The sequence below is a fragment of the Chiroxiphia lanceolata genome, chromosome 12 (genome assembly GCF_009829145.1).
Source record: "Chiroxiphia lanceolata isolate bChiLan1 chromosome 12, bChiLan1.pri, whole genome shotgun sequence".
NCBI lineage: Eukaryota > Metazoa > Chordata > Aves > Passeriformes > Pipridae > Chiroxiphia > Chiroxiphia lanceolata.
The window spans coordinates 10,605,450-10,631,957 of record NC_045648.1 but is presented as its reverse complement, the minus strand read 5'-3'; the positions used below and the strand labels follow the sequence as shown (position 1 = coordinate 10,631,957).

At 40.6% G+C, this 26,508-nt stretch overlaps 1 protein-coding gene across 1 annotated transcript; it reads right to left on the bottom strand.

Moving 5' to 3' along the window:
• Positions 1-7,696: 7,696 nt before the first annotated feature.
• SLC30A4 (solute carrier family 30 member 4) lies at positions 7,697-25,308 on the bottom strand. The gene is made up of 7 exons (XM_032699913.1): positions 24,724-25,308; positions 19,799-19,945; positions 14,428-14,581; positions 13,467-13,698; positions 13,075-13,180; positions 10,700-10,834; positions 7,697-10,054 (listed from the first exon to the last, which is right to left on the bottom strand). The coding sequence occupies exons 1-7, from the start codon at positions 25,112-25,114 to the stop codon at positions 9,900-9,902; spliced, it is 1,320 nt and encodes a 439-aa protein (XP_032555804.1). The 5' UTR covers positions 25,115-25,308; the 3' UTR covers positions 7,697-9,899.
• Between the last annotated feature and the right edge of the window lie 1,200 nt (positions 25,309-26,508).

The window sequence follows — 26,508 nt, the reverse complement described above, 5'->3', positions numbered from 1 at the left end:
CCCTCCTCCCCATTTTCTACTGACACTTCTTTCTTCTTTTACTTACTGGCACATACATTATCCTTGTCAAATCTTTTTCTGTCTCACCATAAAAACAAACATATCAGAAAAATTTAATATTTTTCTTGGCCTAATTTATTTCTACTATTTCTACAATTTGATGGTGCACTTGCATTTTGTTCCTGAAAGGTACACATGTCAAATGAGTAGATTAGAATGTAGTTAGTCTGGTGGTTTAAACTCAGAAATTAAGCAGAAAAGGCCCTACTTGTAATGTTTGTCTTCCTTCTCCCTCCCCCCTCTCTACTTTGCTTTATTTATGTGATTGTAATAAATGCACCATTGGAGGTAAAAAAAGAGGATCCTTACTAGTAACAGCAAGGATGCATAGACTGAAAACCTTTCAACAAGTCTGTATATTTTCAGTATGTGCATAAATAACAGAAATACTTTAAAACTATCTTTTCATTTTTAAAAAAATGAAGCAGAAATTTGGGTCATAGACATGAAGCAGAAATTTGGAACATAGACATGTGCCTAAAGACTCACATAAAAACATTTGCAGTTTTTCTTTTGATTTTTTAACATATTAACATTATATTAGGTAGGGAGGGTCCATTCCACTGAAAGCTCTCTCTTAATTATACTCCTGCAGAAAAAATAAAGGCCATATCTGCTAATAATATTATAGGAGACACTTCCTTACCCACTTCTATCAAAATATCTCTTGTTTTGAGTAAGGGCTGTTCTGTTAGTGAAATTCAATTCACCTGGTTGCTTCCTAGCAAGGAAATGCCAAAAGAACTTGTTCATGTTCTGTAACTCCAAAAGTGAAGTGGTCAGGCAGGTCTTAACCCTAAGCACTATAAATCATTGTGATTCCTGTAGCCTTGCAGACTGTGATAGTGCCAGTCCTGGCAATAGCTGTGAAACACTTTTTTCCATTCATGTATTTTTTGAGTAATTACAAAACATTTCTTTTAAGTTCAAACTCCCTTTGCCCTCACTCAGCCAGACTTGCTGACTTCCCTGACCCCAGGTGTTGCTGAAGCAGGAGCAGGAGCTGATAGGTCTTGAACTTGGGACTTTTATCACAGCAACTGATTTTTAAAGCAGAATTCCCCGCTGATCTGAGTGGGAATGCTGCACAGACATTGCTGTTACCAGATCATGGTGAAGTGAGGAGCTACAGGCTCTGATGGACAAGTCATAAGGATACAGCACCAAAAATAGACTGTGGGGACCAGAGCTCTGTAGCAAACCCATCAGCATTGCCTGAGGGAACACACACTGAATCATGCAGTCACAAGGCAGAGCTGCCTGCATCCCACTTCATGGTTACAGCTGTTCTCTAGAACTCTTTGGTTTTCAAGCCACTTTCTAGCATTTTACTCATCTGTATGGTATTTGGCATGACACCAATCTGTTCTGGTACACGAGAGGTGGACTGGTAGGGACTGTGGGCTTGAGGGCCTTGTGCAGGGAACTGTGTTACATCTCCAGAAAGTACTGCTTTGGTGAAAGTACTGCTTATCTCCCAGCTGGATTGTTAGACAGGTTGTTAACAGCACAATGTTTGTGTAAAGCTCTTTCTCTTCCTATTTCAGTATTGTACAATATGTGAATTTTTAATTGCAAAGTGCTGTATTAGCTGAGTTAATCAGAAAGCCACACAAGTTTGAACAACTTCAAATGTGTTTAAGCTTTCAACCTTAGCAAAACTTTCACATTCTTGATTTTCTCTTGTGTGTCACTTTTTAATTGAATTAAATATATTTCCAGTAGGCAGGTAACTAATAAACACCATTCTTGACTTGATGCTGTTGCTGCTGCACAAATAAGGAAGTAAATGCAGAAAATCCCGATTAATTGTAATCTCTGGTAGTAACAGAAAAGTCTTATCAGTTTGACAAAGAAAAGCAAAGTCATCTACTGGTAATAAATCACTGATCACTACAATAAAACAAAGGGAAAGGTGTTTTTCTATTAAAGCTGTTAAGAACATTTCATTTAATGATGCAGCTCTCCTTTCTGCTGTATTTTCCTTTATAATTCAGTGAAGCCTGAATATCTTTTTAAATGACTGTTAGCATTATTAAATAAGATGTTTACATTGTGCTGCCATTACTGTGTTTATTTGTCCTCTTGTGAAAGGCTTTGAATGAAACACGCGACAGTCAGAGAAATGAATTTGCTTCAGAAGTGCAGCAGCCACCTGGCTCCCAAAAACAGAAATCCACAGCACAATCCTAGTTACAATGACTTACACTTCTGGTCTTTGCCTCATTGCCAAACTCTTAGCCATAATTTCAGTGTTACAATAGCACGCTGTACAAAGTAAATTTAAAAAAACATTATTTTGAAGTTATGAGAATGTTTTTATACTGATTTCAGGGAGACATGGAATTAATACGATAAAAGTTGTAGTGGTTGTGTATCTGTACACAACAAGTATGTGTTTCTTGAAAATTCTCTCTCTTCTTAAGAAAAATAAAAGCATTTAAGAATTGGGCATCTCAAGCTCCTTTATGTGTGTTACCTCAAAGAGGAAGCTTTTGCACAATGCAAAACAGGGTGTTACATGTAAGTTTGTGTTTGAGGACACACTGTTGAGTGTATCACTTCTTGATAGGTGTCAAGGGAAGAGGTGTAAACCCTCAGTGGTAAAAAAAAGTCACCACCAAAGTCATAGATGGATCCACCCAATAAAGAGCTGAAGTGTTTGACCTTCTTATCTGTTTTTAGGAATCCTCACAGTTGTCTGGTTGGCAGTGCCACAGGTGTGGCGTGCATTCCTCAGTAAGAAACACTACAGCACAGAGGTGTTATTGTAGCTACAGATGAACATTTGTTGAAGCAATGTGTAATCAGTTTTGAAAAGCAAAAGCTAAGAGAACTTCTTTACCCACTGGACTTTTTTCTTCTTCACCAGACAAATAAAAGGAAGTATGGTGACCCAACAAAGAAGGGGAGATGGGGGCAATGCTCCAATCTTTTTTTTTTTTTTTGTCCTTAGCATCAGGACATGATCAGCACATTAGCATGGTGTAGGCTAGACTGGTAAAACATACCTTGTTCAAGAGAAAATTCTAGTTGAACTGCACAACAGATCAGTTAATGCTACAGCCTATAAAGGAAATTGGTATTGGCTTCATTTCTGACCCCCACAGTTTGGTGCAGAAATAGTAGTGTGCTCCATAGTTGGTTGCATGGTAACGTAATGGAGTCCAATGTTTTCCAGTTGCTATCTGCAGTACCCACAGGATCTGGCTTTATCTGTTTTCTTCCCTCCTTCCTCTTTTGTATGCAAACACATCTTGTACCATCAACAAAGCATGAACTCCTAAAAAAAAAAAAAAAATCCAAGCAAACAACCCTGCAATATGAATCCCCTACTTCGCCATAGCATGTGCTGGGCCTTTCAGCAGGATTTAATTCTGTTGTTACTCCTACTCTGTGAGCTGCTTCTTTCTAGCTCTGACAGCTACAATTAGGGACAACCTCTTCCCTTGATCCTCCCTCCAGAGCAGCCTCAAATGTAGTAAGTCTGAGTGTGGAAGAAGATCATTCTGAATGTGGAAGGACATTACTGCTTTACAAAGGCAGTTAATGGACCTAATGTAATGTATAGATATCCACGAGTGAGTGTATCTAAAACATATCCTCATTTACAGCTTACTGCCCTTGGACCTTTAGCTTTTGATAAGCAGAGAGTCACTTTCCTTTGAATTTTCTATTATATGACTTGAACTTTGCTCTGTGGCAAGTCGAGGCAGCCAGGCTACCTGAGAACCCTCTTCGTTTGTTCCATCTAGGTTCTATTTAAAGCAAGAATCTAAGTAGAAAGAAACCAGTGTGTAACTGGTTGGGCAATTTCTATTTCCAGTTTAAGGTGTGTGTCTTCTGCAAAAGCTTAGAAAACACAGAATTGCTTAATAGCTTGAAGAAATGAAAGAAGACTTTACTGGAAGGAAGTTGTGGTTCTGAGTTCATCAGCCTCTGTCATTTCTATTTTCTCTCTCTGAAGCCTGTTCAACGAGATCAAAAGACAACATTGTATTAGCAATTGCAGCATGTAAGCACAACAATATTCCACATTTACAATTGAACCTGCCTATTTTAAAACAAACTTTTTTCCCTCAGTGTATATTTTTGATGAAAAATGTCATCCAATTGTTTTAAAAAAAGCACAGTCATGTTTCGGACGGAAATATGTGTTTTCTTGGAAATATGAATTCAGCACCCCAAAGAAGCAATACTTATTTTCATAGAAAGAAAGGGCTTGCATGATAACTTATGTTGTTTACATTAATTAATATAATTTGCTCTACTTGCATTTCAGATACCTGTCACCACAACTAATTTCCCCTCATGAAATGTTTTTATTACATATTTGGAAATAGAGGGAAGCATTTCAGCGTGTATTCCATGATGTTTACCTGTATATGCCTTCAAGAAGTATCTAAACTCCCTCCCAATAACTGATTAGACAATCTAGGTTTGTGCTTTTCCTTATTGCATCCATGATAAAGTTAAATCCCCTCTGTTATCCTTAGGAAAAAGGAAAAAAATACGGCTTGCTTTTTTTTTTTTTTACTTACTAATAAGACATTTCTAAAATATGTGACGAAATACATTCCCTTCCCATAAAAAGCTCTCCTCAGTACACAACTCTATTTATCAACGTTGGGACCAGTGCGCCATCGTCTGGTAAATTCGGGAACGGCCTGGAAGTTGCCCAGTGAGGGGAGAGTCCTTGTCCTTGCAGGTGTGTCAGATTTGTTCTCGCTGTGGGCTTGGAAAAAAGAACACGTGAAATCCGTAAAAAAATCAACGATAATTGTGTGCTGGGTTCAAATATGGAGCATCATCTTACCTATGAAACTATTTGTTAACGGCGTTTTTCTCAAAAACTATCTTTGAATTTAAAAGGCCATTTGGACTTAAATAACTGGCTTTATAAGTTAAACATTTATTTAGGGATTTATTAGATAATTTCTTTGTGCGGGAAAAAGCAATAGGAAGATTGCAGGGACTTGAGTGCTCTTAATGCACCTGTGACAAAGGCTAATTTTTTGTCTGCTTGCCATCTGGATGCTTTTATTTATTCATAAGCTGAACTAGAAATCCCTGGATGTATCAGTACTTAGTTTACTGCAAAACATACTCATTAACTAGTATCATGTACCCTCATATGGGCTAGTCACAGTCCTGGAAAAACAACTTTTCACCGTGTATAATATAAGGAAATCATAAAGCAGTCATCTTGAGGATAAAATTATGCTTTTTCTTATGAAGTGGCTTTTTTCCTACATAAATTGGTGCCATTCAGAGCTGTAATAAAAGCAGTTATTTTGTCCTGTGTGTTTAGCACTGGTTGCTTTCAAACTGTGATACTGAGAGGGGGAAAAAAAAGCAGAATACAATGGAGAAAAGGAAAATAGAGATGGAAAATGTACTGGTTTGGACATCACCATTTTACAGCTGTACACACAGAAGGCAGGTACGTGTGTGTTGTAAGAGCAGATTGCTGTAGCAGCTGGATAGCAGCAAATGGAAAAGATCCATATTTATTCCAGTCGCTTCCAAAGTTGTGTCAGGTATTTCACAGAACAAAAGAGCATGTTTGGTCCTTCCTAGGGCATTCAGCTGTGGAAAATGGTATGAGGAGAGTTGGAACAGAAGGGGATTTGCCAGCTCCAGAGCACAGAGACTCTGAGTTAGTGCCCAGCACGATTTGTTATGGAGGAGAGGAAGAGGTGAAGCTAGAAAGGGGATTTAGGGTGGGGAACATGGAGGACTTCTTTTTTGTAGAAAGGGAATGTAGAGGCTTCCAGATTAAATCTTTCCTGTGAATTAACTAGTTGTTGGCTGAAAGGCTTTTTTTAATCTTTTGATTAAAGAGAGAATGGACTTTGGGCAAGGAGAAGCTTGTATTTGAATAGCAGAGGCCTTGCAAGCTCTTGAGGTGTGTTTCACACCTGGGGCTGTGTGAGAAGCTCCTGGTGACCATATAAGCAGCAGGTGCACAGAGTGAGAGCTGGACATTATTAGTGAAACTGTGGAGAGGGAAGAACACTCCAAGAAAACAGAGGGAGGCAAGCTGAGAGCGGGGGCACAAAGCAAAGGGCTGGTGAAATGTAATATTGGACTTGGGTGTGCAAACCCCTGGAACAAGGCAATGTGTTTGGAGCAACCAGCAAGGAAAAAGACCTTGATAAAGCTATTTTTGGTGGATAGAGGGAAATTAGCTGGGTATTTACAGTAGATTGTCCCCTTCCCTTGAGATCCCAAGGGAACTTCTCTGGCAATGGACTAGTTTATTGGATTCTAGGAAGCTGCTGCAGTATGTATCATGTCTAATTACCCAACAACTTCTTTTCATTTATTATACTCTTGTAGTATCTGTAGAGAGAAATAACACTTAATAGCCCTTCTCTGTGCAACATCAGTACAGTGTCCTCATGAGATTCTGCCAAAATACCTGAACAAAAGACTTGCCACTCATCAGTTGATGGGTGTCTTTTGGGCTTTTTGGGTTTATGTCAGAAAATCACTTTTAAATGCCAGCCTACTGCTTTTCTTAGTCATTTTCCCAGTTGGGAGTGATTCTGCAAGAAATAGCAGATATGTACAGTAGTAAAATAATTGAAGACCAGATTGAGGTATGACATTTTAAATGGTAATTCTGCTGGTGTAGAAAGAAATGCTGCTGGTATTGAAAAGACTAAATGTCAACACAATTAAAAGGAAAAAAAAAAAAAACAACAACAAAAAAAAACACAAACCAGCACTAAGCAAGGAAAACATTCAGAAACAAAATAGGTTTCTGTTCATTTTCTTCTTAGGATAAGGACACTTCAGAATAGAAGAGTGGGATGTGAGGGTTTGCAGTCTACTCCATATGAAAATGCTGTATTGACTCATGTGAGTAGGTTGTCATCAAAACTCTATCTGTGCTTCAAAAAAGGATGGGTGACAATCACAGATTTAAGAAGGAAAAACCTTCTCCCAGTATAGACTTTCAGAGGTGGCAGAATTTTCACTGGATTTCATCTGTTCAGTCAGCAAGAGCATTGCAGCACAGCTCTGGAAAGCAGGGATACTAGTTCTGGAAAGTCCATCTTCCAAGTCTTTTGGTTAGAGAGAAGTCCTGCCAAGTATATGCCTTTTCATTTCAAGCAGAGGATTTGGTAGAAAGAAAACTGTGTAGGAGAGTGTAAATTATCTTAGCCATGTGAAATAATCTAGATGTGCTGGACATCTCCTTGGAAAGACTATTTCTAAGCTGATACTTAGAATGATCTTGCAGTATCTACAAAAAGTTACTGCTTCTTTTATTCTTTAGTGTCATTTCATATTCTATTGCCTTTTCTCTGAACTTTCAGTCTACAGACCTTGGCAACAAAGGCCCCTCGAGGGTGATTATAGGGTCTCAAGAATGTTTTGCCAGTTGCTTTATGGTGATCCTTCACCACTGTTTATCAGTTTATATTTTAAAAAGTGTATTTACTGCAAGAGAAATAACAAGATTTAAACTGTCCTGACTAAAGAGGGAGACTTAATTAATTCCATATACAGCATCTCCACACTGAGTTGAGTGTTCAGACATTTCAAAAAACAGCTGCTATAAGAATCAAAGATTGCTGTAAGAATTCAAAGATGACAAGAGAGAGAAATACAAATAAATATTTTATAAGACAATGCGAAGTTTAATAATTGATTTCATAAAACCCACAACAAAGCAACACACTTCTGCTTTTTTCTTCAATTAAACAAATGTGTAGTAAATTATTAAAAAACTGCAAATACAATACATGTCTACTGTACTTCAACACCTAATTACATCAACTGTAAACCCCAATTTAATTAAAACCCATTTGAGTATTAGTATGTGCAAAATACCTGTTGTTTGTGGTTTGGTTTTTTTTCCCAGTAAGTTTGTAAGGATGGGATGCACATTTTTCATGAACTGTGATATGGCTTAATTAATGACAGTGTTTGTATTGCAGCATTACCTTCCTGAGCACAGGGCTGCTCTGCCTCTGAGCTGCCTGAGCTCCCATGCTGGACTCAAGTATTCCCATTTCTTGCCAGAACAGATACAAACACAATCCAGTGTTACGTGCACTTTGTCCAAATTCACAATGTGCTGCCAGTTTTAACCAATAAAAATTCAGCATGTGACCCCTACCTCCAAAAAGGGAAGAAAAGAAGCCAAGATTGTTACCACCAATTGCAGGTACAAATCAGCCTGATGAATATGTGAAACTCTAGAAACAGAAAACAGCTTAAGTATTCACAGCTGAGTATCACAATATCCATAACTGGGCAGAAATTTTCCTTTCTGATCCACACAGAGAACTACTTTTGACGTCAGTGGAAGTTCTGCATAAAGGTCAAAGTCCAGAATAAACAAAAAAAAATATTTGAAGCCAAGTTCTTCCCATCTTCTAAACTTTGCAGGTGTTCTTGCCGCCCTTAAGTCCTTCAATGCCAATGACTTCACAAGCAGGCATAAATCTGAGCTTGCAGGTGTAGGACAGCTTAGTGTCAAGATTTATATCTTGTGTACATTCAAAGTACAGGGGTTCCACAATGAGGCCAAACAATTCAGCTTCGGGGACTCTGAGGTGCCCAGATGAATGAACAGTCCTTTCAGCTGCCTCATCTCTACAAATACAAAAAGGCCTTTCTGCCCCTGTAGGTTGTTATGACATTGTTGTCCAACACCATCAGGTTACTGAGCTTGCTTGGATTTTGCTTTATTCATGAGCTTAGTAGTGGGAACTGCTATTGCAGTGGCATTCCTGGCAGGATACTGCCATGCTGTGCTCAGAGCAAAGGTGGAAAGGTCAGAGACCCGTGACTGATGGAATAGTGCATCTCCAAAACTCCTGCTCCCCACTCTCCTGTTGGATGCACATCTCTGGCATGTCTGCAGATTGCATTGGAGAGCATCTGCACATCAAGCATCATTTCTAACATTTGAGTTTTCTTTTAAAACAGAACAATTATGGAAAAATTATCAATTACAGGACATTTATTAATTACAATTAGAGTGCATGCTAAGCAACTGGCCTTTTAATGTGAATCAAATGATGGGTTTAGACATTCAAGACTATTTATAATAAAGTCATCTTACAAGTCAAAACTTTGTAAAATAAATAACCTGTTTCTAATGTATAAACCCTATTCTAAAATACATTAAGATAACTGATCACTTAAAACACTTTGGGTCCAGTGTTGGGTCTCTAGTTAAATACCACAAGTCTGGGCAAAGATCTTCCTGTCTGGATCTCTGAATGCCCAGATTAAAGCTAACTTTCTGGTGTGGGTACAGTAAATTCTGTATTTTGCAGTGTCTCCAAAGGGACAGTTTCCACAAGAATTCAACTAGCACTGTATGCATTCCAGTTTAAGATACTGTATGGAAATTACTATTGCAAAAATACTGAACAATGAATTTGGGGATCATGACATATTGTGCAACCCTGGTAGGGTCAGCATTAAGAGACTTTTGATTGAAATACTGAATATTTGATGCTCCATTTGGAGTGCAGGTACTTTGTGGTACGTAATGATTAAAGGACAATATTGGACCGTAATTTGTGAGGTATCTGCAGAGCCACGTTGCAGTTTGTAAACAATAATCTGAAAACAGCTTTGTCTCAAAATCATAATAAACTGAATAAATCAGTACAAGGGAGAGAGTAAAACACACGTTCCGTAGGGCAACCACTGTACTTTCTGCAGCACCAGTTCTCCCTGCTGCATGTCCCATGGTACAAAGCCACATATTCATGGTTACTATTTGAGAATTTTCATTTTGCATTTATTGCTCTCAGTCTTTGACTACAAGGTAAAGAATAAGGCAGCAGTTCCCAAAACATATGAAATTAGGCACTGGAACTCTGACAACTTGCGCAGGTTTTGCTGATTTCCTGTTTGTAACTCTGGAGCTGGACAGAGCACTTGTACATTCCAAAGGTGTTCAGCAGCAGGTGTCGGGCCTTGGACTGAACGTCCTCCCATTTAGATGAACTACCAGGAACTGGAAAATTAAGGAAATTGCAATAAATTCACTATCCAAGAAACTCAGACAATCCACCTGTTCTCAAATGTATCACAGTGTTACCAACTACAATAATCTTTGTTCACGCTCATTTATTAGTTTAATGTTGTTCTGTGGTCACTATGTACTCTCTCTCTATTATTTTACACTTTTAGGTCTATATTCTCCAACTAGATTCAACTCTTGGTAAAACTGTATGTGTTAGACACCATCTCCCCAAAACCTAAGCTTTCTCACTAAGGATTAATATTCATGGTATAGTCAGATGTGTAAATCAGCATATGTTTTGGCAAAACATTTGTTTTTCACATGTCAGATTGTTCCATGTTAGAACTTCCCTCTTTTGTTTCCCTAGGCAAGTGAGAGAACTTCCGAGGAAAAACTGTGTGTTGCTTTTTTACCCCTACCCAGAGAATCTGTACTGGATGTTTTGGTATGAATGTATTTTATTTGCCCAATTTTCATTTACACTATGTCTTTCTGGGCAAAGAGGTTTTATTCCTCACTGTACAAAACCCCAGCATAATATTTCTTGGTTCAACTTAGATAACAATACGAAGAGAAAGTGGTGGGGGTTTTCCTACACTTACATTTAATTTAGAATTATGCTATACAGCAGCTTACCTAGTTGCAAGTGGACTATGGCAGTTGTTTTTCCTGCAGTGAGAGACCAAACATTTAAATCTTCTATAGAATAAACATCTTCAATTTTCATCAAGTCTTCCTTGATGCGGTCCACGTTTAAATGCCTTGGAACTCCTGTGATTCCAAACAAGAGATAAAATTAATTCTGTCTTCAGGAAACTCTCAGTGGCCTTTCATGACAGTACTCAATGCCAAAAAAAAAATAGAATTTATGTTGTTGGAAGTGATAAGTAACTTCCATGTTATTAGCAGAAAATAATATGGAAATTGGCCTGTATGGACACAGAAGTTGAACAGGAATTGCAGCGCTGTCTCAAATGTAATTTGTCCTGCCCAGAATCCACTCTCTGGCAACAGCCAGCATTAGATCCCTTGGAATGATGTACTTTTGTAGACAACTTTACTGCAGCTTCTAACCCCCAGCTGCTTAGACCAGACTCTAAGGTCAGAATATAGGAAAAAGAACACCAGGGCCTGTCTCCTGAAACTTCTCTTCAGGTAACTGGTATGATGTTCACATGCTCACAGTAATCCATCTGCAGCATTAACTCACAGGACTTCATCTTACAGGGTGTCACCTCTGCAAAGCACTGACTGCTCTGATCAAGTCCTTTTGGTATTTTCAGTAGTTGCAGCACCTCTGTAGCCTCCCACCACCACCCTTGATCTGTACAAAGGACAAAATCAAAATTCTAGATGATCAACATGGGTCAAAAACTAATACAAACAGACTGAATAAACTGAATAGTTTTATTTCTATAAAAGCTTTTTACTGTTTATCTTCCAGTTTTATGGAGTTTCTTTATATATACTTGCTTCTCAAATTTCTTCATTTTTTGCATGATTTCTCCAAACCTGATGCCTTACTTTCTTTTAAATTATGTTAGTTCCAGTACCATCTCTTTTGAAAGTTGTGTGTCTAGGATTGTCTCATATGAAACAAAATTTGCCTTCCCATGGAGACCATCGAAAGTTATTTAGCTGATAAATAACTGCCTGGTATTATTTGTACAGCTTCCTTTTTCCCAGGAAACACAGACTTAAATCCTCATATCTACATCATGCTCTTGACAAACTTCCACTCTGCTTTATAAATCTTTATGAAAAGCTAGAATCTCATTGTTTGTGTAACAAAGCTATTTAATGTTTTAATTTAGCATTCCTGGTCTAATGATGAAACTTAAGTTGAAATTGACACCAAAAGGACCAATTTCAAGGACCTTGAAGTAGTTTCCAATATAAATGCAAGTCCATTCTCTGGAGATCCTGAATTTGAGTTGGAAAAATTCCCTGCCATGCATAAAGCCCATGTATCATCACTTTTAATACCATCATTAATAGGGGATTTTTACGACAGCTGGGATACCTATGCAAACAGCAACAACTCACAACAGCTGGAATCTGATACATCATTAGATTGTCTTATCTGTTTTCTGCAGCCAAATCTGAGCTATTGCCTTGGAGCTAATTAAGAATTCTTGAGCAAATTTCATTGGTTTTGCCTTCTCAGTGAACTTCCATTTTGTTGCCTTTTTTTTTTTTAATCCTAAGTGACAGCAAATGCACTTGAGTGAAGATTCTGAGTTTTCAGATTTAACCTCGTAACATAATAAAGTCAGCAATAATTCACTTGAGACAGCTAGGAAGGTGCAGCTAAAACCTAGCATTTTTCTCCCAGCCCTAACATCACTTTCATAAAGTAAGAGCACTAGATCAAGCAGTAAGAGTTGGCAGGTAAGCTATGATAAAGCAAAGAATGTTGCTGGCATCTTTCCCTCTGCGTGAGATAAGATTCTTTCGCCTATGTTCAGGTTTTTCTTCCCTATTTTATTTCTTCTTTTACACCACTCTTTACTTGTAGCTTCCCCTGTGGTAACAGCAGAAGCACGCAAGTAACACAAAGGCACTTGTGGAAAAGGGGAAGACAGGACAGAGGTGAGCCACCTGTCCAGCCATTTGGTCTAAGCTTGCTTCCTCCTTTTACACGCATCCACATCCACTTCAGCCTCACAAGGAACTGAAGTGAAAGTGTAGAACTGAGTCTGGGCAAAGGTTCACTTGGTTCAGCTGAGAGCCACTGCAGACACACAGGAAAGTTGTATGTATTACACTTCTCCACCTCCTGATGGCAAAGTGGGAGCACAGGTAGGACTGGTGTCATTCTGGCAGAGGACAAACACACCTGAACACTGCAGCAATTTAGATGAGCCATAAAGAACCAACAGACTAAGCAGCAGCAAGACAAACAGATCTCCAGGCACAATCCACTTAGAAATGGTGATTGTGATGTCAAAAAAGTGCCAGTGCTCTCTGGTATTTGACATAAAGTACTGCAGACTGTGCACAGATCTTACCTTCCAGAATAATAACTCCCGTGTCACAGAGAATTCGAACTGTTGTGAAAACCACCAGTATGGAAAATACATATGTACATATAGGATCGGCAATCTTGTATTCTGGCTGCAAGAGAAACTCCACAGTGTTAAAGAATGTAAGCTCACTTACAAAAACGTGACTCAGAAAATGCAGTTAGTTCTAGTTTCAATTTCTATGAATTTTTTTTGTTCAAACAGTTACAAAACATGTAGTAGAGATAGTTTTGCTTATTTTGCATGAATGTATGAAGCTTATAATAAAATATCACAGCTATTTTTCATACTTATAATAACAGGTCCCTTTTTAATTTAATCACTGGAGTTTAAGTTAAAAGAATTCCACGCTGCCTCAAAGAGCAGCCATTCCTTACCTTAAAGCGTATGATGTAGGCAGCCACGAGCACTCCAATACTTTGTACCAGGTCCCCCAGGGCGTGTACAAATGCTGCTCTCACAGCAAGGCTGCTGTGTCCATGGCCACTGCCATGTCCATGGCCACTGCCGTGGGCTGTGCTTGGAGAGCTCGACTGAGGTACATGAGAGTGAGGGTGGGAGTGCGAGTGAGAGTGAAGGTGGCCAGACTGATTCAGCAAAAAACCCATTCTGAAAGGGAAAGAAGAAAAGCACTCCAAGAAACAGGCTTTTAGAGTTGGGTGTGTGGGTGGGTTTTCTCAGAATCACAGAATATGCCCAGTTGGAAGGGACCCACAAGGATTGTCAAGTCCAACTCTGAGCCCTGCGCAGGACCATCCCCAAGAATCACACCCTGTGCTTGAGAGCATTGTCCAAACACATCTTGAGCTCTGGCAACCCGGGGAGCCTGTTCCAACCACCCTCTGGTTGAAGAACCTTTTTTTACTGTCCAACCTAAACCTCCCCTGACACAACTTCAGGCCATTCCCTTGGGTCCAGTCTCTGGTCCCCACAGAGCAGAGATCAGTGCCTGCCCCTCCTCTTCCCCTCACAAGGAAGTTGTAACTGCAGTGAGGTCTCCCCTCAGTCTCCTCTTCTCCAGGCTGAACAGACCAAGTGCCCTCAGCTGCCCCTCACTCGGCTTCCCCTCAAAGCCCTTCACCATCTTGATTGCCCTCTTTTGGATGCTCTCTAATAGCTTAAAATTTTGTTGCTTTTTTCCCTTTCAGTTTAAACAAAATAATTGAAAAAGTAACACTCAGCATAATTTCTTGTCTTTTTTACAAAATTTAAGAGGTCCAGCAAAATTACATCCCATGGGAAAGTTACATGTGAAAAGTTACAGGCCATGAATAATGAATTAGCAGCTTATTCAGAAATACATTTATGAGTGTTAATGGAGAGAAGGGGAGATCTTACATTAAGTTAACTGCAACACCGACGGCCGCTGTGATCAGCATGATATCACCATTTATTTCATAGTCCATATGGATAGTTCTTTGAACAGCCTCATACAAGAGGAATGCCATAAGGATATAGACCAGCAATACACTAATGATGGCTGACAGTACTTCTGCAAAAAGAAAGGAAACAACATTATAAAAATGTGTCTCAGATCTATTTCTATTTCCAAATTAGAACATGGACAGAGCCTTAATCGTTTTAATGATTTTATGAGTATTATAAAACCTACTATAAACTAACATGTTTAGTGGTAAATAACACTTGTAAAGTAGGATTAACAAATGGAGTTTGTTCTCATCAACTCCTTCATGCTTCCCTACCACCAGTATATCCCTCAAACTATGTCTTCTCTGAAAACTTCTGCAGAGGTGATGACCCTGACTTCCTCAGACAAGCCAGAACATTTGCCTGAGAAGCTGCAGGCAAAGGCCGTGCCCAGGGGAGAGGAGGACAGGTGATCTCAAACATCACCAACACACCTACAAATAAGAGAAGGCCTGATTTCAAGTGTCCACAGTATTAAGCTGGATTTAGAAATGACTTTTATATATTCTTTTGTATTTAGGATGGAGAAGAAATTATAAAAAGATAAAGGAACTGAACAGTACAAACTTGTCAGACATGACAGTTCTAAGCTTCTACACATACACATTACCTACTGCAGATATCAGCTACAAAGGATTGCTGAATGTTAGTATATCTATTGGTGTGACATGCTGTTTTAACATTATCTAATATTTACCAAATATTCATATTTCACAAAAGTAAGAGCATTATGACCAATATTCTGGTGTACGAATTTTATCTGATCAGCAGGGACTTTCGAAAGGAAATAAATAAAGATAAAATTAGAAAGTTAATAAAAACTCCTAATTATTTGACTGCACTGCACCTTCCACTGCCATTGACATCTGTGAAAAATGGTGAGAGCTCTCTACAAGGTTCCTCCTGTTCAGATGTGAGGTAAACAGGTCTGAATATTCTACAGGTCAGGACCTTTTGTGCTGTTTGCCTCAGTCATGAAATTGGGCTGGTAACAGCATACATAAACCTGAGGAGGATGAGTCTACACTACAGTTTTAAGGTCTTACTACAAAGAATACAAGTATTCCTAAATGGGTCACTAGATTCATTTTATCATAAACATACTTTTACCCTCTAGCTTAAAATTATTACCCTGCTGCAACTGAAGTTTAAAAAAAAAAAAAAGGCAAGATAGCTGAGAGAGAAAACACTGGCCCAGTTAACAACTGTCTCAGTTATAAGCAAGTTAATATAGGGCTTTGCAAAAAGCACTGGGAAGACCTTAATGCTCACTCCATTGTACTGCATGCAAATCTGCAGCCATGCCTGAGTAATCTGTAATCATTATGTGTAATGCTCATTACTGTCACTTGCCAGATGGATCAGTGGGACCTCAGCCTTCCTGTGTGAACTCAAAGATCAGAGTTAGAATTAATTTACTTGAAATTTTAATGGTTGTTCTTCCCCTTAGGTCCACACATGTTGCCCTGATTTATTCCCCAGTAAGGGCAAAATTCTGCTCTTGGCTATAGCACAGCTCTGAGAATACTCATCTGAGAATTGCCTCACTTCTCCCTCCACTTTGAATCTGTCAGCATGTACATTTTGTAACCAACTTTGGTTACTGCAGAAAATGTCACTTCTAACACAGAAGTGTTTTAATTTTATTTATTGAATATGACATAAAAAGACCCATGCAGCTATATCAGCATTTTAATATCACCAAAATCACTTGATCCATACACTGAATTTTTAACATCATTATGGGAGGAGAAACTCGCCCCAATGCATTCAGCTGCTGGGTGGTGTGTCAGTGCCTGGACAAGTACCAGCACTACCAGGCAGTAACAAGGCTCTGAAAGGCAACTGTCTCAGATGATTTCAGAGCAACCTGAAAATCCTGGAAATATCTGTGTAAGTGGCAGCCTTCTTTACAAAGTCAGCAGATTACTAACATTACATTGCTTAGAAGGTTTTCCAGAGTGCTTTTTAAAAAACTTTTGAAGCCATAGCACATTACCATTTACCAGAGAAATAACATATAGTGCTTCTACAATCTAAACTCATGTTTTCTGCAATGGAAGTCAGTGTTTTCCTTGCAGGGTCTTCCACAGTCACTGTCGTGTCAGCATTGTACATTTGTGCTGAGATCTTTCACTTCTTGTGAAATGAACTGTGCACTGGCTCAGTGGACTGGCTGATTCTGTCATTACTAACATTGTCTCTGCAGCAATGGAAAAGTGCCAGGTTCCGTATCTATGCTTAAATCTGCTCGGTGTCTTGCTGAAAAGAAGGTATCTACGCTTGGTGGTGAAACAGAACTACTTTTGCCTTCAAGAATACAATCCTTTTTAGACGTGACTGCAATTTCCATTACTTTGTCTTCACTTTTCTAACCCATTCCTGAATCTGTCAGCCTCATTTTCACCACTGAGAATGGAATAAAACTGAAGATGGAGCATACATAATGTGCATCCAAAGAGAATTCAAATAAATGAAAACTAGTACTAACTTCCCTCTGGAATTTGACTAGACAAGTAATAGGTCTGTTGTCTTTACCAAGCAATGTCTATGGGAACAAGTTTGAAAATTCATCATTTTACAAGCAAAAATGATAATGAATACCAGAAACATTGTTCATTAGAATGTTCTCATGCCTACTGTACGTATGGATTATCTTGAACTTAATGTAAAGCAGGTCAGTGATGAGACAGTTCTTGCATATATTCCCAGCTTTAAACAAACACTCCACATCTTTTTCTGTGACAGATGCCCAATCTGTACCCTATTTTTAACATTCTGTCATGTTTTAACATCTCTCACATGGAATTTAAGCTATTGTTGAAATGATATTATTTGCTGACAAGCTTCTTACATATAGGTTATTTGGGAAAATGTGTTACAGCAAGGATATACCCTAGAAACTGCTTTGTTCCATTGCCAGCATTCAGTGATGTGTGAAACTGGGCCCCCAGGCCATGGCATTCAGACTGGGGATGCCTAAAACCAGGCATATAAATTTCACAAATGGGATTTTTAAAAAAACTCTGTGCAGCAATTTTGAACCATCCCATCTTCTTTGGAGGTCCCTGGTAGAGCTTTTACCTGCTTCCTCTTCCTTACTACAGCCACAGAAACTCTCCCCCCCCCAGCCCCAGGCCCTAATCCTCCTCCAGAGAGAGTGGCACTGCTGCTACTCAGCACAATAGCTGAGGTAGAAAGGAACCCCTGGGAACTGTGTAGTCCTGCTCAGAGGAGGGAAACTCCAGCAGGTTGATCAGGGCTCCTTCCAGCAGGGTTTTGTGTTTTTCCAGCTGTGGACACTCCACAACCCGTTCTAGTCTTTGACCACCTACTGGACTGGGCAGCAGAAAAGGAGTAATTGTTGCAGAACTGAGAGGCTGCTCCCTGTAGCTTCTCCCAGGGACAAGATGGTAGGCAATACAAACTAATTTTACTGGCCAGATTGAGCCCATGGACCACCACTGGATCAGTCCGGTCAGTACTTTTCCTGGCAGTAAAATGACAAGAAAAAGAGATATAGAAAATGAGATGGCAGGAATCCTCAGGGATTTGTGCCTGCAAATTAATTGAAAAGTCAGTGAAAATTTACAGAACTGAAAAAGATTTTAATGGTTAAGTAAGTTTCTTTTATTTTTCCCAAGATAAACTCCTGTTTTAAGCTAGGCCATGGCATTTTTAATTTATGTGCTATCTGGTTTTAGAAAAGTTACAAAGACATATAAACTACTCAAATTATTTTGAAATAGGGTTAAAGTATGTATAAATGCTAGCAAACATCCTTCTGGAGAGTATGAGCAAATGCCAGGGGCCTACCTGCAAGGTCAGGTTTCAGTATTAGGGGAGCTCCTATGGCAAAATTAAAACTTCATGAAAGAAAAGTTTGTAATGGGAAATGCTGGCATTGCTAATGCTTTCTTGCTAAAGCCCCAAAGAGCTTTGCTAGTGTACAGAGTTATGCATTCATGCATTAGTGACTAACTGATGACAAATGACAAGGAGTGATGGAGTTGTTGAATTCTACTGCTGTTCTAGCAGCCAAAATAAGAATTGCAAATAATGACTACATAAGACTGAAATTCCTTGAAAAATGTATTCTATAGAATGTATAGGGCACAGGTAGAAAATGTGACACCAGAAATTATCTATTTCATGAAAAATAAAGCTTTGAAGATTTTGATAAAATGTCTACAAGACCTGCAGCTGTATATTGTGAATTATTATATCAGATTCACAACCACATGAAAACACCCTGTATCATCATTACATTTCCAAACATGAAGTAATGAATCCTGAAAATACCCTTCCAAGGTTTAGTTCATAATTCTGTTTATACTTCTTTTTACAGACACGTAAACCAGGCAGAGGTTAAATAACTTGCTGTATTGCAAACCACAGGACATTTTGACCTCAGCTTTGTGTGGTTTGGGGAATGCAAGAGGAATGATGTATGTGACTTCGGGCAGGGCACAGCTCTCTAATAATATGTTCTACATAACTTTTTAGTTCTGGATTAAAATGTCATTTTTCACATTGAATAAGACCTTTTTCCAGTGTCACAATTCTGCTGAAGTCAACGAGACTTCATAAATCCTGGGCACTGGCAATAATCTGTTGTGAACAACAACAGACTGATGTGCACAGCTCCTGCACCAACAAGCTCCTCAGTGTGTCACAGGAGCAGTAACAGTGGTACAGCAGTGAGTACAAAGAATGTATCCCTCTTTTGCTCAGCAGCCTCAGTTCCAAAGCACAAAGGTGCACAGGGGCCTGGGCTGATGCAACAGCCCATTAACTATGGACAGGCTGTGAAACAGAGCTCTGCAGCCACCCTTGTTCTCACTCGGAACAGTTTCCCTCCTCTGAACCCTTTTTAAACATTTTAGGCCATGGTTAATTTGCAGGAAGTCACAATGTGATCACGTATCCAATTCCCCAACCTTCCTCTTTAAGATGAAGATGAATCAAGCATTCAGAATTTAACTCTGATTCTGCCAAGTCCTAGTTCCACAGAGAGGAACAGACTCATCCTGCTCCCAGGGAATGAAACTCTGCCATCAAACTTTTAGCCACGAGGGTTTTTTATCTCTTCCCTTGTGGCAATACTACCTATGCAGTATATCCACAACGGCCAGTGAAAGGGCATTAAGAGTCAGGGTGTTAAAGCAATTCTTAGATTTGCTGCTACTTTCTTTCTAGTTACTTATTCTTCTAGAATTTGCTGATCTTTACAGTTGTTGCTTAAAATACTCTTTAATAGCAAAATCTGATATCTACATACCTAAGCGATGAAATCCAAAAGTGAACCTCTTTGTTGGAGATTTTGCAGACAGCCAGAGAGCAAGCAGGGTCAAAATAATACCACTAAGGTCAGTTAACATGTGAAGTGCATCTGTCATAATTGCTAGACTGTTAGCAACATAGCCACCTGAAAATAAAATTGGAACAGTCAGGACACACGACATTTTTAATTATTCCAGATAATATCCTCTTGGCACAGCTGACAGTTATTTATTTTCAGAACAGTGCATTAAGTGCAGGAGAGCCCGTCTTATAATCACTAAATGGGGGGGGGTTGCTATTACAAGCAAAATGCCATGCTGTAATTTAAAGCTACCATAGTTAAAAGTGCAGTCAAGTGTGCTTTCTATTAAGAGTAACATAAAAAGGATTCACTCCTGTTATTCTCACAGAGACTACTTGTATAATAACCTGTGCAAGATGAGGCCCAAAATAGTTTTGTATCTTTCCTCTATATATTACTGCACATGTGTTTAATCAATTGATCCTACCTCTGTTAAACACTGTGATATTTCAGAACAGGGACAGAAGTCCAAAGACTCAATAAAAATGAAATTTACCCTGCCCCCTTTCTATTTTTGTTAAAATACCTTTTAACCTTCATTATTCCCTGTCCTGGCAGGATTGTGTGAGTTCTGCCAATATCTATTGCATGCAATGACTTTCAATTGCACAGCATTCTTCTTTGTTATTTATTACCATAATTTTTTTCTTGTAATTATGAGCTGCATTGAGACAAATAACCCAAGATCAAAGGTTAATATCTTTGTTCCAATTCAATTGCTAATGCCACTACTGGATGGTGAGAGATTTGAACAATGTACCTCTCTCTTAAGTATCCCTTATCCAAAGGGGAATCAAGGACAGACTGTGTTGTCTTCCATATGCTTGAAGGTAAGCCCATTTTAGAAAAGATCACATCTTCAGTGTCAGCTCAGCTATGATTTGGTTTCTCTTTTTACCTTGAGATTGTCATTCAGCCTGTAAATTTGTACCGAGTGAAGCATGCAGCTGGTGTGCCATTTGGGTGCCATTTGGCAGGCTTGAGGCTCCAACTAACGTTTCAAATAAAGCAATCTTTATATACAATTAAAATTGTCTTAGTGAAGAGGCTGACCACGAGGAAACGGCAAAGAGGAATTCACAACTTTGTTTTTAAGATCATAAAACCTGTGTGTGTGTGGCTGTGGGTGTCTGTATGTGCACACCTGCAGACAGAGCTACTCTCCCCTCCCCAGCCAAACACGCACAGCACGGCTGCTGCTGTAGTGTTGCTGTACTGTGGGTAACTACAAATACACCACATTTCAACCAGTTCCCATCCTAAGTCAAATTCTTCTTCTGAACTTCTCCAAAAGGCCATCGCAGCTCAAAAACAATGAGTTTTTAAGATTTAGCAATTCAGCGGCTTTTTGAGTAAAATGACTTACGGCTTTCCTTTCTGAATTAGTTTGTGTTCTCACATAATTTAAAAAAAAATACTTAGAAAAGTGCAACTCAGCCTCTTTTACAGTCAACAGAAAAGAAAAAACAATTTATTTCTAAAGACATTCAGTTCAGCAGTTTACACGTATCATTATTTACAGTATGTATGTTAATTCATAAGTACTAATTTTGAGAATCACTTCAGTCTAAGGTGAGTCAATTCTATTTCAGCCAGCCTCTCACCTTTAAAGCCTTTCAAAATAAAATGATAAAGAAGGAATTCAGGTACTAAAGCTGTCATAATGCAACATGTGGATTAAGAAAACATTATTGACATTTATTGAATTCTGAAATCAAAGGTTCTCTGTTCCCAAAAGTTCATTGCTTGGTTAAAGGTACTGCCTAGGGGCTATTTAAACACAATTGGCAACTTAGAAAAAAAGACATGTATAACCTTTACAAATAGACAGCTTGATGGTTCACCACTGTTTTCAGTGACCTGTGAAGGACAGCAGTTCTTCTCAAGGACAATCAATTAAAAATCCTCAAACATATCTGAAAACATCAAAACCCTGTCAGAAAAGCTAACTAGGTTTTGTGGTATGATTTTCTTTTCTTGATGCAAAATGGTTTCCACAAAGTGTAAGTTTTTACCTGACTGTTCATCAAATTAAACAACAAACACTGAGATAGGCTGGAGTAATGAGCTTGGCTCCCCTTTGAAAAAAATATGCCAATCAAGATTTCACAAAAAAAAGCTGCTGAAATAAGATTTCCTTCATCCTGACATTAGTAACAGACAGCAGAAAGATTTTTACTGAACAAATTAATTGTCTGAGAGGGCCTTCTGTCTTCTTCTCAGAAACTCAAATCTGTCAAAGGTCATAGAAAGAAGTCAGTTAAAATATCCTATATGATCAAACAGAATTTCCCAAATACCTGAGCTTTAGATCAACTCATAAAGTTCCAAAATTTGAAACCAACCAGCCAGAACACATCACAGGGCTGGAGCGAAAGAAATTAAACAAGTAGGGCACTGACCCAGGACTGGAGGGCTCTATCTTTAGTTACTCTTCTGCTGCTGATTACTTGCCCTATTGACAAGTCATTCAGGTCGAGATCCACAAAAGTACAGAGATACTCAAGCCCTCTATTTATTCTCTGTGGAAGATGGATGCCTGACTATTTCATGGGTCTGGTCTCAATGCTCTCTGATTCTGTGCCCAAAGAACGAAACAGGGGTGGCAAAAGCACCTGAGGAGGACAAACCTTCACTACAGCACCAATGCTTTGTACAGACAAATCCACCACCCTGACTCTATGGGAGATGTGACAGTGATGAGAGAGCACTATTACTGTTAATATCTATTTTTTTCAGAGCTCTCCCTGCACTAGCTATGGAGAGGTCTACAACAGTGTGAATCAGATCCAAAGCCCCAAACACACACTCAGTGAGATCAGCATCAACATGCCAACAGCACAGACATATTATTCAGCAAGAGGCCCTTCAGAGGAACTAAGTTCAGTGTACATCAAAACTCTGGTATTGGTATAAATAAAACCAAATAACATCATTCTCAGGTTAAAGGGTGTCTACATATAAGATACAACACTGTTACTTATCAAATTAACCTGAGTTCATGCTGAACCAAAACCTCAGCCAGAGAAAAAGCATGGAGCCAGGGGGCAAGTGCAGGCATTCAGCAAAATCCCCACAACAGGGTTGGCACGAAGCACCTTATCCATGATAAGCTGATGTATTGTGGCAGTGTTATTAATGACTAACCACACACTGAGATATGCTGAAGGACAAAACCACTTTTTTTCCATTAACCCACATTCCTGAAATAAGGCCCCAAATAAAACTGGTGCAGACACAGTATTCTGGTCTCTCTCTGAAAAACAGAACATTTCTCCTAAGGATTTTTTTTCCTACATCTGTAGGAAAAATGACATTATTTATCCCCTATTTTGCTTCCTAGCCATCTCATACAAGTTTGTCTCAAAAACATAATTCAGAGCTGTCCTAGGACCAAGCATCCAAGAGCATGAGTTCACTTCACACGAGCAAACAAGTGACCAAAACTGCATAGCTGTGGAGCAGGAGGGTGTAGGTCCCATGTTACTATACCTGAGGCACCTCTGTTCTTCACTTTCAGAAAGTTTTTATGATTACATTTCTTTTTTTTTTCTTTTTGTGAATTATGGCAAATAATTCATCTGATTAGCTCTGATTTAGACTTGAATGTTGAAATTAAAGCAATTTAAAAGCAATTAATTGCTACAGAGAGACCTGGCTCAACATACATATCAATGTACTGGCACTGCATAATGGTCCCCATGACTCCAAATCAGGGGACAGAGCATGGGAACATTTAAGCATTCTTCAGGAGGCTGAGTCCCACCGAGCAGACACTTGCACTGAATGGCATGGATGTACCCAAAAGACAGACAGTAACAAGACATGCATACTGGTAAATGAACAGAGATTAAAAGATAAATATTAAACTTTGTAAAAATTATTAGATAATGGCAAAGGGATAACATTTAACAGCTAATCTATGCATCCCAGGGGCTTTCACATTTAATTTTATTCCAAGCCTGCAACAAGCCTGCTGGATAAAGCAGTTGTTGGGTACAGACTGCTGTATAATTCACAGGTTTTCCTCCACCTGCACAGCACCTGGTTGTGAGCCATTAGGAGGGAGCAATAAAAGCTGAGCTTGAGCACAAGATTCATTCTTCTGACCAACAACAATCAGGTACTTATACAGGAACTCATTTTCAGGTAAAAACCCACCATACTTCTGCAAGTACTAACAAACAAAACCCACAAATAATTTAATCCAACTACTTGGTACCTCTTATATTTTCCAATGGGAAGTATTAAAATATCTGTTACTTTAACTGACTGTGTATGATTTATGTCTGGATGGAGCACATGCTAGTCAAGAGCACAGAAGGAGATCAAGAGGTTGTCCAGAGAGTGGCTTCTTCACTGGATTGCTATTGATAGCTCAGGACACATCTTTTCAGTTCTAAGTAACTGTGTATTGCTGAATCTGGTGTATTTCCCTCTTCTCATATTGCAAACACAGCGAGATTTTATGGAAGTAACTGAACAATACTGAGAATGAAATTGCTCATCTGCTTCTCCTTTGTTAAAAACACCTTACAAACTTATAGGAGAAACTTACAAGGAGAAATAAAAAGCCGTTAAACATACAAAAGAATACATATTTTATGCATATTTAACATATTTGATGACAGATTAGGGCAAGGGAAGTTGCAAATTTTTTCATTGAAAATACAGGTTGGACTTCATTCTCTCTCACTACTCTGAACGTGCTGCTAATGTCTCTGATTTCTCTAAAGGACTGATGGTTTCTCTCAGTAAATACTTCAAGCCAAGGCCGGAGCAGCGTTAACAGCCTGTGAGGCACCGCGCCCAAGGGATGGCACAAAGGGCCCCCGACTCACCTATGAGCTCCCCGGTCATGAAGAGGAGGTAGAGGATGGCAGCGAGCGCCAGCCGCTTCTTCACCTTCCTCTGCTTGGAGCGCTCCCGCCGGCTGCTGCAGCCGCTGCAGGGGTCCGGCCGGCCGGCCCGGGCGCTGCGCAGGGCGATGTCCCGCTCCAGCAGGGACTCGTCGTCGGACGGCAGCCCCGGCGGTGCCCCGTTCACCGGCGTCTCCGGGGCCGCCTCCGAGCCGTCGTCCGCCACCACCACGCGCAGCTTGTTAAACCTGGGGAAGTCCTCATCGCCCACCTCGTCCGAGAAGTCAAAGGCACTGGAGTCGTTCAGGAACAGCGGGTCCTCGCCCCTCCGCAGCAGGGACTTGATGCTCGCCCAGAGCCCGGCCCCGGCCATCGCGGCGGTGCCCGGGGGGGCCCTCGCCGTGCGCGGCCGACCCGCCGCGGGCGGCTCCGCTGGCGCAGCTGTGCCCTGACAGGCGGCGCCCGACCGCTCCTCGTCCCGTCAGGGCATGTCCCCTACATCGGCCCGCGGGGCCCTGCGCAGGCCGCCCGGAACGCGGCGCGGGGCTCCGGCACGCCCGGCGCACACCGGCACCCCCGGTCCGCACCGCCGCCCCCGCGCCGGGCACGGCGGGCGCTGTCACCGCCGGGCCGCGCAGCGCCCAGCCCCGGTCACGGCGCGGCCGGGCAGGCGGCGCCGGGCGCAGGGCCGCCTCCTCCCTGCCGGCGCAGGGGGAGCGCCGCCGCTGCCGCCATGCGCGTCACATCCCCCCGCGGGCGGGCACCGCGATCCCGCACCGCGATCCCGGGGCCGCCCCGCGGGACCCGCGTCCCCTGCGCGCCCGCGGACCCCGCCGGCACCGCGCCTGCGCCGCCCGCAGCGGGGCGGCCGCGGGTTCGAGTCCCGCCGAGCGCGGGGGCCGCACGGCGGGGATCGGGGCGCGGCGGGGCCCGCCCGTCCCTCGCGGTACCTGGCGGGCTGTTCACGTCCCTGCCCGCGTTTGTGCTCAGTGGGTAAATGCCGTGCGAGGTACAGACTGACAACTGACAAAGCCCTACAATCCAGGTGTGATCTGTGATAGACAAGAGGCTCTTTTCAATTACACTGGAAGCCCCGACTGCATGGCCGTGCTCTGGCTTGAGATTTTAAAAGGCAGAAGTTTGCATTTTGTCGCTTTCTCTTTCTCTCCCTGTCAAAGGCGCCGCTCTTCACACCGTTTCAGTAGCTTCATTAAGTAACATGCACCTTTATGGACATTCCTTAAATGTATCATTTAAAAAATGACCTTAAGGATGTAGAGAGAAACAAACATCAGAGACCCTGCTGTTCCGTAATTCCTTTCATAACTGTGTTCTAACTTAAGAGTAATTAGATTTTTGCCTTTATTAATTTTTCTGGTTATTTAGGGTTATTCCCTCTCCTCGCAGGTCTGAGTACTAGAATTTCTTCTGATTTCCAGCACCAGTTTGTACACATGGCCGAATTTTGTTACTGCATTCAGTCAGCTCCTTAAGTCACAAACATTTCTGCAAAAACACTCCTGCCTCAGGGAAAGTGTACATATTCTGGGTTTTTACTTGGTTGAAGGAGGTTACTAAGTGAAGACTGGAGAGCTGTAGAGAAGTGCAAGATTTTGGAGAAAGGCACTCCCTTTCTGGTCAAGGGCTGATAGCAGATTCTGGCAGGTGTTGGGGTACTGCCACAGGATGTGGAGCAGAACGTGTTCCCTTCCTGGAACAGGCCCTGCAGGAGGGGAGTCCTGTCTGGTAAACTGGCCTTGGGCGGAG